This window comes from Rhinatrema bivittatum, chromosome 18 (assembly GCF_901001135.1).
Source record: "Rhinatrema bivittatum chromosome 18, aRhiBiv1.1, whole genome shotgun sequence".
NCBI lineage: Eukaryota > Metazoa > Chordata > Amphibia > Gymnophiona > Rhinatrematidae > Rhinatrema > Rhinatrema bivittatum.
Window position 1 is genome coordinate 58,281,498 of NC_042632.1, and position 17,105 is coordinate 58,298,602.

The following is a 17,105-nucleotide window of genomic DNA, read 5'->3' on the forward strand; positions in this document are numbered from 1 at the left end:
GAGTGGTATTGGCATGATTGGCAGAAGAGAATGAAGCATTAATAGAAAGCAATGTCCAACTGGCAGTGCTGAAAGGAAGCATTGGTCAATGCAACTCTGACCGGGACTTGGTGTGCAAATAAACTAGGACTCCCGGATGCCAAAGCATCAAGCAGCTTCTTGCAGAATTAACATATTCTGATAAGTATATAATAATAATTATTTCAAAATAAATTATAATCTGAACTAGTAACTACCATTTCCCTGGGCTCCCATATGCAGCTCCCTGAGTGTGTGTGCAGCTAGCTCCTTGCTTGTTCTGCAAGCACTAGAGGTATAGACTCAACAGTAAGGGTCTATGCAGGTTTCCAGTGGGTACCGATATTAATCTTGGCTCTTTGTCCAAGATCATAACACTCAAGCCACCCATGAATAAAATGGGGAATGTGAGTGATGGTGTATTTTTAATACTTTGCCGTAAATCACTTTGAGACATTGTTTAAGGTGATCTTATAAATGTAAAATGTACCAAGATTGAAAACGTACAATGGGGACATCTAGTGGGCAAACTCAGGATGCACATATAGAGGCAGATATTTAAAACTGAACGTCTCTCAAGCCGATACAGTAAAGTGTGCGGGAAAACAGGTGCTCAGATTTGAGCGCCTGCTTTCCTAACATGCACCCAGCCACCTCTCCTGGGTGTGTGATACTGTATTTAAACAAGGGGTCATGCTAAAAAGGAGGTGTTAGGGACAGCGGTGGATTCCCGATGAAGACCGGCCCGGGGATTCGCCACCCAGGCCGGCCCAGGAGATACCACGTGGTCTGCCGAGTGCGGCTCTGTCACAGCCACGCTCGGCAGACCACGTGACTAGTGCGACCGGCCCACCGGGGGATGCCCGATCCCCCGATAGGCCAATCCACCCCTGGCTAGGGACAATAGTGCGCCCCTAGTGCCTCTTTAAAAGTGGAAGCCCAGGAGAGCTGGCTGACAACGGGTTTGGAAAACAGACACTCAATTTTATGAACAACTGTTTTTCTAACCTGTGCATTTTCCTATCCTGACCTGCTGGCACATTTGTTTTTTAATTTAAAAATGTTTTTTTAACCTATTGGTTCCTCCAACTTAATATTACCACAATATTAAGTTGGAGGATGTACAGAAAAGTGGTATTATCTGCTAATTTCTGAGCATAAAATGTGTGGATCGGGTGCACTTTTTTTTTCTGCATCCTGGGCGAATGACTAATAGCCTCATTAACATGCATTTGCAGGTGATAAGCACTATTAGTTTCAGGAAGGTTTGGATACATGTTTTGGATGTGCTAAACCCCTTATTGTGGACGCACATCCAACCGCAGGTAAAACAGTGCGCTCCGCTGAATACACTTTACTGTACCAGACTGTAAGTTAGCCAGATAAGATTTATCCAGTTAACTTACCAGGAATATTCAGCAAAATGAATAAATCACTAGTTAGCCAGATAATGCATACAACCTAACCTAACTTAAAATATCAGAAAATAGAGATCTACTATAAAAAGAAGGACAAGAGATACTAATTGATGCATGAGGAACAAAATTAATGAAAGATTGTAAAACTCAGCGTTCACACTATGTGAAATTTGATATTTTTAATTTATCTTCTCACTTCACACCATATGTCCTAGATCTTTAGTTAGTTAACATGTATTGGATAATTTCACTTGATAGATGTGAATGCCTCTTTATGAATACTACCTTTGTAATCCTACATTATGTTCTGGTTTTAGTTATGAAAGTTATTTTTGTAAACTATTGTGATCATTACATGGAACAATGGTATATAAAATGTCTAAATAAGACTTATTTGGCTAACTTTCCAGGAATATTCAGCAGAATGAATAAATTACTAATTAGCCAGATAAGTCATATCCAGCTAATTTACCAGGGATAGTCAGCAGAATTAATAAATGACTAGTTATCCAGATAAAACTTATTCAGCTAAGTGGCAGCTGCTGATCACTGCCTGATATTCAGCCGCTGCCTCTTAGCCGGATAAATAGCACTGAATATTGGCCTCCAGAGGGAACCGTGGCTGTAGTTCCTGGCCAAGGGCTGACATTGTAATGGCGGCTAGGTGTATGTGTTGCAAGGCTGGAGGGAAGGGGTAGTGGGGAAAATCCCACAGAGTTGCAAGTGAAGGCTCATGACATTGTTGCCTAATAGGGGATTGAGCTGGAAGATGAAAGGTGCAGGAAGAAACTTCCAAGCCAAAAAAAGGAAACCAACAACCCAGAAATGTAAGAGAGAGAGAGAGAGAGAGAGAGACGGTGGCTGTGTGTGAATGGGTGACAGACCTGTAGGTTCCTTCCTGGTACAGAGAGAAACAGTGGCTGTGTGTGAATGGGAGACAGACATGAAAGTTCTTTCCTGTTATAAAGAGAAACAGTGGCTGTGTGTGAATGGGTGACAGACCTGTAAGTTCCTTCCTGGTACAGAGAGAGACAGTGGCTGTGTGTGAATGGGTGACAGACCTGTAAGTTCCTTCCTGGTACAGAGAGAAACAGTGGCTGTGTGTGAATGGGTGACAGACCTGTAAGTTCCTTCCTGGTACAGAGAGAAACAGTGGCTGTGTGTGAATGGGTGACAGACCTGTAAGTTCCTTCCTGGTACAGAGAGAAACAGTGGCTGTGTGTGAATGGGTGACAGACCTGTAAGTTCCTTCCTGGTACAGAGAGAAACAGTGGCTGTGTGTGAATGGGTGACAGACCTGTAAGTTCCTTCCTGGTACAGAGAGAAACAGTGGCTGTGTGTGAATGGGTGACAGACCTGTAAGTTCCTTCCTGGTACAGAGAGAAACAGTGGCTGTGTGTGAATGGGTGACAGACCTGTAAGTTCCTTCCTGGTACAGAGAGAAACAGTGGCTGTGTGTGAATGGGTGACAGACCTGTAAGTTCCTTCCTGGTACAGAGAGAGACAGTGGCTGTGTGTGAATGGGTGACAGACCTGTAAGTTCCTTCCTGGTACAGAGAGAAACAGTGGCTGTGTGTGAATGGGTGACAGACCTGTAAGTTCCTTCCTGGTACAGAGAGAAACAGTGGCTGTGTGTGAATGGGTGACAGACCTGTAAGTTCCTTCCTGGTACAGAGAGAAACAGTGGCTGTGTGTGAATGGGTGACAGACCTGTAGGTTCCTTCCTGGTACAGAGAGAAACAGTGGCTGTGTGTGAATGGGTGACAGACCTGTAAGTTCCTTCCTGGTACAGAGAGAAACAGTGGCTGTGTGTGAATGGGTGACAGACCTGTAAGTTCCTTCCTGGTACAGAGAGAGACAGTGGCTGTGTGTGAATGGGTGACAGACCTGTAAGTTCCTTCCTGGTACAGAGAGAAACAGTGGCTGTGTGTGAATGGGTGACAGACCTGTAAGTTCCTTCCTGGTACAGAGAGAGACAGTGGCTGTGTGTGAATGGGTGACAGACCTGTAAGTTCCTTCCTGGTACAGAGAGAAACAGTGGCTGTGTGTGAATGGGTGACAGACCTGTAGGTTCCTTCCTGGTACAGAGAGAGACAGTGGCTGTGTGTGAATGGGTGACAGACCTGTAAGTTCCTTCCTGGTACAGAGAGAGACAGTGGCTGTGTGTGAATAGGTGACAGACCTGTAAGTTCCTTCCTGGTACAGAGAGAAACAGTGGCTGTGTGTGAATGGGTGACAGACCTGTAAGTTCCTTCCTGGTACAGAGAGAGACAGTGGCTGTGTGTGAATGGGTGACAGACCTGTAAGTTCCTTCCTGGGACAGAGAGAGACAGTGGCTGTGTGTGAATAGGTGACAGACCTGTAAGTTCCTTCCTGGTACAGAGAGAAACAGTGGCTGTGTGTGAATGGGTGACAGACATTTAAGTTCCTCCTTGTACAGAGAGAGACTGTGGCTGTGTGTGAATGGGTAACAGACCTGTAAGTTCCTTCCTGGTTCAGAGAGAAACAGTGGCTGTGTGTGAATGGGTGACAGACATTTAAGTTCCTCCTTGTACAGAGAGAGTCTGTGGCTGTATGTGAATGAGTGACAGACATGAAAGTTCCTCCTTGTACAGAGAGAGACTGTGGCTGTGTGTGAATGGGTGACAGACATGAAAGTTCCTTCCTGGTACAGAGAGAGACTGTGGCTGTGTGTGATTAAGTGAGAGACTCGTATGTTCTTTCCTGGTACAGAGAGAGACTGTGGCTGTGTATGAATGGGTGACAGTCTGACAATAATTGTTCTGAAGGGGCTTATGTGATGATAGTGGAAATGACCCTGAGAATGAGTGAGGAGGGACAAAAGTGGATTTGCAGCTGTTGTGCAAACATTGACAGGGTGCCTGGCACTTTCTTTTGTTTATAGGGGGCTGCCAGTCGGCAGACGGAGTCATCCTGTCAGTACCGAGTGTTTGCTTTGTATAAAACAGCCCAGGAAGAAAATACCAAATAACTTGTCTTGTTTATACAATGTATAGTTTATAGTTTATTAGATTTTTTATACCGCCGTATTGGCGTTAGCCTTCACAGCGGTTTACAATATACAAATTAGAGATAATACAGTAAAACAATTCAATAAAAGATGACAGCTAAAATTAATTAAAAGCACATAGAAATATTATAGCTGTACAAGTAAAGATAAAAATTATAGATTACTATTCCTCATAAGGGGATCCAGCTAGGGGTCCCCATCCTTCTGTAGAGGCGTCTCAGTCTCTTTTTTAGGTGAGTAATCACACCAGAGTCTGTCTGAGGACAGGGTTTTCTTACTACACCATTTCTAAAGCCTCTCCTGAATGCACACTTAATCAGTCCAGTTTTTAGGCTAGCCATAATGACTGTGTATGAAGTAGATTTAAATACACTGGGGTCCATTTTCAGCCACTGTGCTAGTTAGCTAGCTATACATAACCGCTGAATATACCCAACTAGCTTTAAGACAGACCTATGGCTCAACCAGAATTAACTCAGAACACCCCCTACTTATCCGGCTAAATTCTAGCAAGAAAACTAGTTACGGGATGAATAAGCCAGTTAAGCCACTTAGATGGATAATTATTCCATTATTCATCTAAATGGCATTTGAATATGGACCTTACTGTGTCTGTTTTGTATGCAGATCTATCTCATGCATATTTATTATGCATATCCTACAAACCAGGCTGGTTAGGTGTGCCTCCAGGAGCAGGCTGGGAAACACTGCACTAGAACAGGGGTAGGCAGCTCCAGTCCTCGAGTGCCACAAGATATCCACATTGAATATTCCTGAGATGTATTTGCATGCCCTGCCTCCATTGCATGTAAATACCTGTCAAACCAGGCTGGTTAGGTGTGCCTCCAGGACTGTTTTGGGAATCTCTGATTTAAGGCACAGGTTCTTAAACCCATCCTTGAGACACAGTTTCAGGATATTCGCAATGAATATGCATGAGATAACATTTGCTTGCTATGGAGGCAATACATGCAAATCTATCTCATGCATATTCATTGCGAATATCCTGAAAATCTGACTGGCTGGGTGTGTCTCGGGGGACTGGATTGAAGAAGCACCAACCTAAGGCACTTAGGTCAATCAAAGCGATGTACAATACATAAAAACATTACATTTATGCATTTATTTAAAACATTTCTATACTGCCTATCAGCATGTCTGTAATAAAACATCCATAAAAACATAAAACATGAAATCATAGACCATAAAGATATAGGAACATGAAATCATAATCAACTAATAAGACATCAAAAAAACACAACTGGAACTCACTAAAAAAACCAACAGAACATGAAACATAAACACCATAGGCTCATTTTAAAAAATTATCACTGATAACTCAGATTCTCATTTGATGAGATAAATGCACCTTTGTTAATTTCTTAAATTACATCATATTACAATAACATGAAGCATGAAAGCAGAATATTGCATGCATTTCTATAACCAATATCCCACTAGCCAGGGAAAAGCCATGTTTTTAGCTGTTATGAAAATGTAAATAATCTTGCTCTAACCTCAACTCCCCGGTAATTGATTCCATTAATTTGATAGCCCCACAGAGAACATTCGTCCCCCCCGTCCCCCGTCCCCCCCCCGATATATTTTACTGCTGGATTTTAAGAAGCACTTCAGCTTCCAGTATTTACTAAAGGATTTCTCCCACTCTGTGTCCATGAGAAAAATGCTAAGTAAATAGGAGCTAGGTTTGTACCTGAGGCACTGGAAAGTGAAGAGACTCGCCCAGGGTGCGTCAGCAGGATTTGATCTTTCAGTCTGCCTCCTCTCCCCTGGCTGGCAGACAGACTCATAGACACTTTATAACCTGCCTCCCCCTCCAGTGGACAGACAGACAGACAGACACTATGGGCCTGATTTTAAAAAGCATTTACTCCAGTAAAAACCAGGTTTACTGGAGTAAATTCACTTTACTTGAGTAAGTGGGTTTTTGAAAATTGCTACAATATATGCCATTGACTTGTCTATAGGATTTACTCACATAAGTGCACTTTACTTGAGTAAATGGCTTTTGAAAATTGCTACAATAGTAGCTACATTTACGCATGTAACTGCTTTTGAAAATTACCCCCTATATTCTCATTTGCTTTGCTTGACTATTTCCTCCAGCCCAGTTAGTGCACTGCTGATGTGGGAAGCCTTTGCATGTTATTGCGGGGGGGGGGAGTGCATGGCTCTATATTTCAGATTTGGCTGCTGTCTAAGGTTGTGCAGTCACGGGATGTCTAACTATAGTGAGATGTCGCTTAAGAGTGAAATAAAAGCTTCTATTATTATTTGGCCCTGAGGTATTTGGATTTCTCTTCGTCATGTCCCCCCTCCCCTCCCCTGCTGTGGGAAGAGCTCTTGGACAGGGGAGCAGCTTTGTGTCAGTACAGAGGGCAAGATCGAGGCACTGACTGCCTTCCGACTCACTCTGCACAGCACATACAGAGGATCAAAACAGCAGAAACTGAGCGAGAACTACAGCAGGGGAGAAACTGTAATGCCTGTCTCCACTCTTCCTGTGAAGTTAATACTATCCAGGCACCACTCTGTGATCGCTCATCCTTCCTGAGGAGACAGTAAGAGAGCTCTCTCTGACAAGAACACCATTTGCTCTAGGACCCCAGTGAGGAGAGACGCACTTGTCACAGCCCTGGGCTCCTCGCTGAGGACATAGTTGTCTAAGCTCCAGGGACCTACCTGTCACAGCACTAGGATCCATGCGGAGGAGATCATTAATCACAGCTCCGGGACTCTCAGTGAGGAGAACTCCACTGATCACAGCTCGGGGACACTCAGTGAGGAAATCTCCACTGATCACAGCTCCGGGACACTCATTGAGGAAATCTCCATTGATCACAGCTCGGAGACACTCAGTGAGGAAATCTCCATTGATCACAGCTCGGGGACACTCAGTGAGGAAATCTCCACTGATCACAGCTCCGGGACACTCAGTGAGGAAATCTCCACTGATCACAGCTCCGGGACACTCATTGAGGAAATCTCCATTGATCACAGCTCGGAGACACTCAGTGAGGAAATCTCCATTGATCACAGCTCGGAGACACTCATTGAGGAAATCTCCATTGATCACAGCTCGGAGACACTCAGTGAGGAAATCTCCATTGATCACAGCTCGGGGACACTCATTGAGGAAATCTCCATTGATCACAGCTCGGAGACACTCAGTGAGGAAATCTCCATTGATCACAGCTCAAGGGCCCCTGATCCTTGTTCTTTCCACAAACAGAGACTTCACTTTGGTTTTAACTCTCACATCTGTACATTTTATTTTTTTTTAAAGAACTCTGGAATGTTCTTCTTTGCTTTTCTGAAATGAGAAATCTGGAGCCTTAGCTTGTTTGCCCCTGATATGGGGGATCCTCTGAGTGCTCCATGGATTACCTTGTGCTGAGCTAGCTGTGTGCAGGATCCGAACTGGGATGGAAGAAGTCAGTCTGATTCCTGACCCTATGCTGAATACTTCCCACAATTACAGCAGTAAAGAAGCCTGGAGCCTCCCGTACACCGCTGCGGAGTCAGCGCTCATCATCCTCGCAGTCCTCACCATCATCCTGTCTTCAGTCATTGGCAATGCTTTAGTGGTGCTTGCAATTTGCACAAGTCAAGCTCTCCGAGCACCACAGAACCTCTTCTTGGTGTCTCTGGCATCAGCAGACATCTTAGTGAGTACCTTGATCATCCCTTTTTCCCTTGCAAATGAAGTTATGGGGTATTGGCACTTTGGCAGCATCTGGTGCAGCTTGTACCTGGCTTTGGATATTCTCTTCTGTACGTCTTCCATTGTCCACCTCTGTGCTATCAGCTTAGACAGGTACTGGTCAGTGACCAAGGCTATCACTTACAGCCTCCAGAGGACTCGCAAACGGATCAAAAGTATGATTGCCACTATCTGGGTATTATCAGCTATCATCTCCTTTCCACCTTTGGTTACTTCCACGCACCGGGACTGGGAGTGTCTGCTGAATGACGACACTTGGTATGTGCTGGCCTCTTGCACCATATCCTTCTTTGCTCCATGCATGATCATGATCTTGGTCTACTGTAGGATCTACCAGGTAGCCAAGCAAAAGACATCTGTAGTCTTTGCTGCGAAAAACTCAACAGCTGGGCATTCCCACCGGTCTGGGTCCTGCTGGGCCAACAGCAGACATAACACTCAGTTAGCAAGCAGTCACAACTCCAACAGCAACCAACCCCAGGGAGAACAGGGAGATACTGATCTGGAGGACAGTACCTGTTCAAATCAGCAGCCAAGGCCACCACAAGTGTCTGGGCAGAGGAGACCTGAGGAGTGCAAAGGGGACAGGAAGAGGCTGTTTTGGGTGCTGAGCAGGCGAGCTGGAGAGCAGAGGAGAGAGCAGTCCATTTCTTTATCTAAGACAAGGCTGGCCCAGATCAGGGAGAAGAGATTCACATTTGTCCTGGCCGTGGTGATTGGGGGGTTTATCATCTGCTGGTTTCCCTTCTTTTTCACATACAGCCTGGATTCAGTGTGTAGGGAAAGCTGTAACGTCTCAAAGCCGCTCTTCAACTTTTTCTTCTGGGTGGGTTATTGCAACAGCAGCCTGAACCCCATTATCTACACTGTCTTCAACAGGGACTTCCGAAAGGCCTTTAACAGGATCCTCTGCCACCCCCGGCAAAGGACTCTGTAAAGCTGGGACCACGTCTTCCACATCCACTCCAGAAAGGGCTGCAGGGAGTTGCAGGCAATGCGCAGAAGAAACTTAATTTGACATAGAGAACTCGGTGTAAAATGTGATCCTTTTTACCTTTCCAAGGTCTCATGCTGCACTATTCCTACCACACAGAAACCTTAGATCTGCTAATAAAGCTCTACTAACTGTTCCTTCTATTACATCAGCTCGCCTCACTCAGGTAAGGGAGAGAGCACTGCGCGTACATGTCCCACACAGAAACCTGAGATCTGCGAATAAGGCTCTACTAACTGTTCCTTCTGTTACATCAGCACAAATCTGCTTCACTTTTTTGAAGGAGTTAATAAACATGTGGATAAAGGTGAACCGGTAGATATAGTATACTTGGATTTTCAGAAGGCGTTTGACAAAGTTCCTCATGAGAGGCTTCTAGGAAAAGTAAAAAGTCATGGGATAGGTGGTGATGTCCTTTCGTGGATTGCAAACTGGCTAAAAGACAGGAAACAGAGAGTAGGATTGAATGGGCAATTTTCTCAGTGGAAGGGAGTGGACAGTGGAGTGCCTCAGGGATCTGTATTGGGACCCTTACTTTTCAATATATTTATAAATGATCTGGAAAGAAATACGACGAGTGAGATAATCAAATTTGCAGATGACACAAAATTGTTCAGAGTAGTTAAATCACAAGCAGATTGTGATAAATTGCAGGAAGACCTAGTGAGACTGGAAAATTGGGCTTCCAAATGGCAGATGAAATTTAATGTGGATAAGTGCAAGGTGATGCATATAGGGAAAAATAACCCATGCTATAGTTACACAATGTTGGGTTCCATATTAGGAGCTACAACCCAAGAAAGAGATCTAGGTGTCATAGTGGATAACACATTGAAATCGTCGGTTCAGTGTGCTGCGGCAGTCAAAAAAGCAAACAGAATGTTGGGAATTATTAGAAAGGGAATGGTGAATAAAACGGAAAATGTCATAATGTCTCTATATCGCTCCATGGTGAGACCGCACTTTGAATACTGTGTACAATTCTGGTCGCCGCATTTCAAAAAAGATATAATTGCGATGGAGAAGGTACAGAGAAGGGCTACCAAAATGATAAGGGGAATGGAACAACTTACCTATGAGGAAAGACTAAAGAGGTTAGGACTTTTCAGCTTGGAGAAGAGACGACTGAGGGGGGATATGATAGAGGTGTTTAAAATCATGAGAGGTCTAGAACGGGTAGATGTGAATCGGTTATTTACTCTTTCAGATAGTAGAAAGACTAGGGGGCATTCCATGAAGTTAGCATGGGGCACATTTAAAACTAATCGGAGAAAGTTCTTTTTTACTCAACGCACAATTAAACTCTGGAATTTGTTGCCAGAGGATGTGGTTAGTGCAGTTAGTATAGCTGTGTTTAAAAAAGGATTGGATAAGTTCTTGGAGGAGAAGTCCATTACCTGCTATTAAGTTCACTTAGAGAATAGCCACTGCCATTAGCAATGGTAACATGGAATAGACTTAGTTTTTTGGGTACTTGCCAGGTTCTTATGGCCTGGATTGGCCACTGTTGGAAACAGGATGCTGGGCTTGATGGACCCTTGGTCTGACCCAGTATGGCATTTTCTTATGTTTCTTCTTATGTTTCTTAAGCACGCCTCACTCAGGTAAGGGAGAGAGCACTGCACGTACATGTCCCACACAGAAATCTAAGATCTGCTAATAAGGCTCTACTAACTGTCCCCTCTGTCAAACCAGCTCGCCTCACTCAGGTAAGGGAGAGAGCACTGCGCGTACATGTACCACTCAGAAACCTGAGATCTGCTAATAAAGCTCTACTAACTGTTCCTTCTGTTACATCAGCACATCTCACTCAGGTAAGGGAGAGAGCACTGCGCGTACATGCACCACACAGAAACCTGAGATCTGCTAATAAAGCTCTACTAACTGTTCCTTCTGTTACATCAGCACATCTCACTCAGGTTAGGGAGAGAGCACTGCGCGTACATGTACCACACAGAAACCTGAGATCTGCTAATAAAGCTCTACTAACTGTTCCTTCTGTTACATCAGCACATCTCACTCAGGTAAGGGAGAGAGCACTGCGTGTACATGTACCACACAGAAACCTGAGATCTGCTAATAAAGCTCTACTAACTGTTCCTTCTGTTACATCAGCACATCTCACTCAGGTAAGGGAGAGAGCACTGCGTGTACATGTACCACACAGAAACCTGAGATCAGCTAATAAAGCTCTACTAACTGTTCCTTCTGTTACATCAGCACATCTCACTCAGGTAAGGGAGAGAGCACTGTGTGTACATGTACCACACAGAAACCTGAGATCAGCTAATAAAGCTCTACTAACTGTTCCTTCTGTTACATCAGCACATCTCACTCAGGTAAGGGAGAGAGCACTGCGTGTACATGTACCACACAGAAACCTGAGATCAGCTAATAAAGCTCTACTAACTGTTCCTTCTGTTACATCAGCACATCTCACTCAGGTAAGGGAGAGAGCACTGCGTGTACACGTACCACAAAGAAACCTGAGATCTGCTAATAAAGCTCTACTAACTGTTCCTTCTGTCACATCAGCACATCTCACTCAGGTAAGGGAGAGAGCACTGCGTGTACACGTACCACACAGAAACCTGAGGTCTGCTAATAAAGCTCTACTAACTGTTCCTTCTGTTACATCAGCACATCTCACTCAGGTAAGGGAGAGAGCACTGCGTGTACATGTACCACACAGAAACCTGAGATCTGCTAATAAAGCTCTACTAACTGTTCCTTCTGTTACATCAGCACATCTCACTCAGGTAAGGGAGAGAGCACTGCGTGTACATGTACCACACAGAAACCTGAGATCTGCTAATAAAGCTCTACTAACTGTTCCTTCTGTTACATCAGCACATCTCACTCAGCTAAGGGAGTGAGCACTGTCACTGGCTGGCCCTGTGCTATGGAACTCCATGCCTCTCGAATTAAGGCTCCAGAGAAATTTGAAAATCTTTAAATCTAACCTGAAAACCTGGCTCTATAAACAAGCTTTCGATAAAGACAAAGAGAAGGAGAAAACCAATTGATTAACATGGACGCACCAAACAAACACACGTTAAAGTTAATTTTGTACTGCTGATAAAATGTCATACCAAACTGATTAGCTTAACTTAAACAAATAGCTTATTGTACTTTACTGTTACTGTACTATGATGGCACATGATTAATTTGTAATCTATACCACTAATAATTTTATCGTGCCTATATGTAAACCGTTGTGATGGTTATCCAACTTAAGGACGGTATAGAAGAGTTTTTAAATAAATAAATAAAATGCTAATGCAGCAGTTTCACAAGTTTCTAACCTTAACAGCCATCAAAACCTTCAAATGAGAGAGCCTGAATGAGGGAGATAGCTCCACACTCCTCCCGCATGTCTCAGTCATCACCCATGAAAGCACACTCCACACATGCATGCACCTCCCACACCTTGCACACACGTGTGTAGAGGTAGACATAGACACAGACACATAGGCACATGTACCTATCCACACTGACAATCATGCATGGCGCTGACTTACAAACACACATGCATGCACCTCACACACCTTGCACACACATATGTAGAGGTAGACATAGACACAGACACAGAGGCACATGTACCTACACACACTGACAATGATGCATGGTGCTGACTTAGAAACACACATGCATGCACCTCACACACCTTGCACACACATAGACACAGACACACAGGCACATGTACCTACACACACTGACAATCATGCATGGCGCTGACTTACAAACACAACATGCATGCACCTCACACACCTTGCACACACATATGTAGAGGTAGACACAGACACATAGGCACATGTACCTACCCACACTGACAATCATGCATGGTGCTGACTTACAAACACACATGCACCTCACACACCTTGCACACACATATGTAGAGGTAGACATAGACACAGACACACAGGCACATGTACCTACACACACTGACAATGATGCATGGTGCTGACTTAGAAACACACATGCATGCACCTCACACACCTTGCACACACATAGACACAGACACACAGGCACATGTACCTACACACACTGACAATCATGCATGGCGCTGACTTACAAACACAACATGCATGCACCTCACACACCTTGCACACACATATGTAGAGGTAGACACAGACACACAGGCACATGTACCTACACACACTGACAATCATGCATGGCGCTGACTTACAAACACAACATCACATAGATGCAACACTTACACTCAGCTCTGTGCCTCCCTGTTCCCTCCTACTTTCCAGCAGCTGCTGCTTCAGGGAATCTTTTCTAACAGTCTTTGTATTGTAAATAATTTAGTTGCTGTGTGAAACAGAGAGGAAAACTATTCTCTCACTCTTAATTGTTTAAAACTACTCAGGGAAACAGAAGCACAGAGATGATCAGCTACACAGTGGATGTGAGGGAGGGAGAGAGCCCTCCCACAGGACCGAGAGCTCTGGGGGTGTGAGGGAGGGAGGGAGAGGGAGGGAAAGAGCCCTTCTACAGGACCGAGAGCTCTGGGGGTGTGAGGGAGGGAGGGAGAGGGAGGGAGAGAGCCCTTCTACAGGACCGAGAGCTCTGGGGGGTGTGAGGGAGGGAGAGAGCCCTTCTACAGGACCGAGAGCTCTGGGGGTGTGAGGGAGGGAGAGAGCCCTTCTACAGGACCGAGAGCTCTGGGGGTGTGAGGGAGGGAGGGAGAGGGAGGGAGAGGGAGGGAGAGAGCCCTTCTACAGGACCGAGAGCTCTGGGGGTGTGAGGGAGGGAGAGGGAGGGAGAGAGCCCTTCTACAGGACTAAGAGCTCTGGGGGTGTGAGGGAGGGAGAGGGAGGGAGAGGGAGGGAGAGGGAGGGAGAGAGCCCTCCCACAGGACTGAGAGCTCTGGGGGTGTGAGGGAGGGAGAGGGAGGGAGAGAGCTCTGGGGGTGTGAGGGAGGGAGAGGGAGGGAGAGAGCCCTCCCATAGGACTGAGAGCTCTGGGGCTGTGAGGGAGGGAGAGAGCTCTGGGGATGTGAGGGAGGGAGAGGGAGGGAGAGGGAGGGAGAGAGCTCTGGGGGTGTGAGGGAGGGTGCAGAAAGTCCTCTCAGGGTAGACAGGAAGCTCTGGCAGTGAGAGTAAGGTCACCTTGCCTATGTCAGGCTAAACAGGCTGATCCAGTTCTATTTTACCCCACTGAATGCAGGGAAATGTCTTCTATGCCTGTAATGGGAGGTCTGAAGCAGCCTCTTTAGGTTCAGCTGCCTGAGAGTCCGTGTAAGAAGGATGACGCCGTGTACTTAGACCAAATTGTGCCTACACAGGAAATCTTGGTCCCTTGCTGAATAATGCAAATTCCTCAGCTAGGAATAACATTTCTTCCTGGATAGCAAAGCTAACAAGAGGTCATAAAGATTTATTCTCTGGGGTAAAAATACAAAGACATGAAGAGAATCAAAATTATTAGCACTCCCCAGAATATCCTCTGCAAACCGCAGCTCTCATCTTCCCATGCCGGGATGGGGAGGGACTCAGGCAGCCCTGCTCTTTCCACAGTTTCATTACTGGGGCAAAAGCTAGGGATCAGATTTCTCCCACGTTAAGAGTTGCACTGGCGACCGATACGATTTTGAGTACAATTTAAAATTCTTGCTTTAGGGCCTAGTTTTCAAAATCATTTACACATGTAAAACTAGGATTTACATGTGTAGAAGCACTTTACCCGTGTAAGCAGGGTTTTGAAAATTGTTACATTATATGCCATTGAATTGTCTCTAGGATTTGCTCGCATAAGTTCACTTTACACGCTTAAATGGCTTTTGAAAATTGCTACAATAGTAGTTACATTTACGCATGTAACTCCTTTGAAAATTCACTTGTATGTATATAAGGTGGTCTATGGCCAAGGTCCCCCAAAGTTTCTGGCCAGCTCTGTCCTGGGGAGGATGTTGCCTCTGCTGGATAAAATAAACTTGCTCTGCCTTCTTTATGCAGTTACAGGCTTCGAGTGAGAAGAGCGAGGTCTCTTCACGTAGTGGCCCGTGATTAAGGAAAGCTCTTCCCAGTTACTTGAGAAAGGAAGCAGATCAATGTTTGGGCAAGATTTCTCCTAGTTCTTCCATGTCGGATCCTGGCTTCTTTTTAAATGACTCTGTTGATTTGCATGCTTTTATGTTTTATTGTTGTTATGTTTATGTTTTATTTCAAATTATGTAAACATGATTTTATGAATGTTATGATTGTAATCTGCAGTGAACAGATTTATGTTTGCATGTCGCAGAATATAAAAATGTATAAATAATAGTGGAGGGGAGGGGCAGCCTTCATCTTCCCATCCTGAGAGGGAGGAAAAGGGGTGCCCTCATCTTCTCAAGACTATTGGGGAAGTTGTGTTGTGGCTCAGAGTGAGAGCAGAGAGAGAAGTCCTCAAGGCCTGCATCCTCCCTGGGGCCTTCTCTGAACTGCGCTTCTGTTTAGGCCTTGCCCTGGCCTAAAATGCTAAGAAGTTTTACTGGAACTCGTGATACTTGCTTTGTTATTTCCTTTGCTAATCTTTCCATACTTCAATGTGGTATTTTAAAACATTTCTTCCACAAAACAGTAGGTAGGAATGTCCACAGGAACTTTCAGAATGGAGGTTTATGCATAAAGTCCCCCATGAGAGACCTCTTCCAAACTCATGGGATAGCAGGCAGTGACCTAATGTGGACTGTGAACTTGTTAGAAGGCCAGAAAGAGAGGGCAGGGCTAAATGCTCAGTTTTCCCAATGCAGGAAGATTGTTAGGGGATTACCATAGGGATCAGTACTGGGACCTGTGCTGTTTAACATTCATAAATGATCTGGAAAAGGGAACAGTGAGTGAGATGACCACATTTTCAGATGACAAAAAACTACTCAAAGTTGTTAGAACAGTAGTGGATTATGAGGAATTGCAGAGGGATCTTCTGCGTTTAAGAGACTGGGCATTGGATTGGCAGATGAAATTCAATGTGGAAAAGTACAAATTGAACTTGGAAAATGGATCTTAGGAAAACAGGGGCTTGGGGATTAGGCGGTAGAATGGGGGAGGAGTAGGAACTTTGAGTGAGGATTGAGAGGGCTGTGGGAATTGGACGATTGGATGGGGATGTTCTGGGTTGGAAGATGGGTGTAAGAGGGTGTGGGAGCTGAGCAGTGATCCCTCAAGCCAGGAGGCACAAACTTAGTCTGACGCACCCCTGTCTTTATTTGGTAATTACAGCAAACAAACATTAGTAGACTGTCTTATCTTCAGAACAGTGTACTCTCATTACTCACAGTTAGTATCGCTTCCTTCTGTTCTCACAGCTTCATCACAGCTCAGTGTTTGCACAGTGTTACATTACAGGAGCTGCCTTCCTCCAGGAGACCTGGGCCTGCTCTAATTATCCCCACCTGGGTCCCAACTCTTATTCCTCCCCTGCTGGGCCCCATCTCTCTTTATGGGAATGAAGATGGACCAGGCATCTAGCCTAGTCCTGCACAGATTTAAGGGGGAAAATAGGGACACTGCATCACAGAAGGGTTGGGAGGCATCAGCAGGTGATGTTGAAGGAGTTGGGTAAGGAAGTAGAAAGCTTATATCACAGTTTCCCCATATCTTCAGTTTAATTATTAAACTTTGGAGTGGTGGTGGTGGTTGGGGGGGGGGGTATATAGATGGGAAGGATCTCTGGGGCCCATGCTATTAATCTTTTAAGGACCTAGCAATGCCCCTGGTAGACAATATGTTGGAATCCTCCACTCAGAGTGGGCATCATCAAAAAAGCAAATACAGTACAATATTAGGAGTGATCTCAAAAGAAATGGAGAATAAAATGGAAAATATTATATTGCCTCCATATCAAGCCATGGTGCAACTGCATCTTGAGTATTGTGTGCAGTTCTGATCTTGTCATCTCATAGAAGAA

The 17,105-nt window shown here is 44.9% G+C and overlaps 1 protein-coding gene across 1 annotated transcript; it reads left to right on the forward strand.

Moving 5' to 3' along the window:
* Nucleotides 1-7,876: 7,876 nt before the first annotated feature.
* LOC115079651 (alpha-2Db adrenergic receptor-like) lies at nucleotides 7,877-9,385 on the forward strand. Its single transcript, XM_029583368.1, has one exon. It carries the CDS (start codon nucleotides 7,914-7,916, stop codon nucleotides 9,147-9,149), a length of 1,236 nt encoding a protein of 411 aa, XP_029439228.1. The 5' UTR covers nucleotides 7,877-7,913; the 3' UTR covers nucleotides 9,150-9,385.
* The last annotated feature ends 7,720 nt before the right edge of the window (nucleotides 9,386-17,105 follow it).

Bases quoted from the DNA above. Each gene is read 5' to 3' on its own strand.
- LOC115079651 (XM_029583368.1), top strand. From the start codon at position 7,914: ATGGAAGAAGTCAGTCTGATTCCTGACCCTATGCTGAATACTTCCCAC.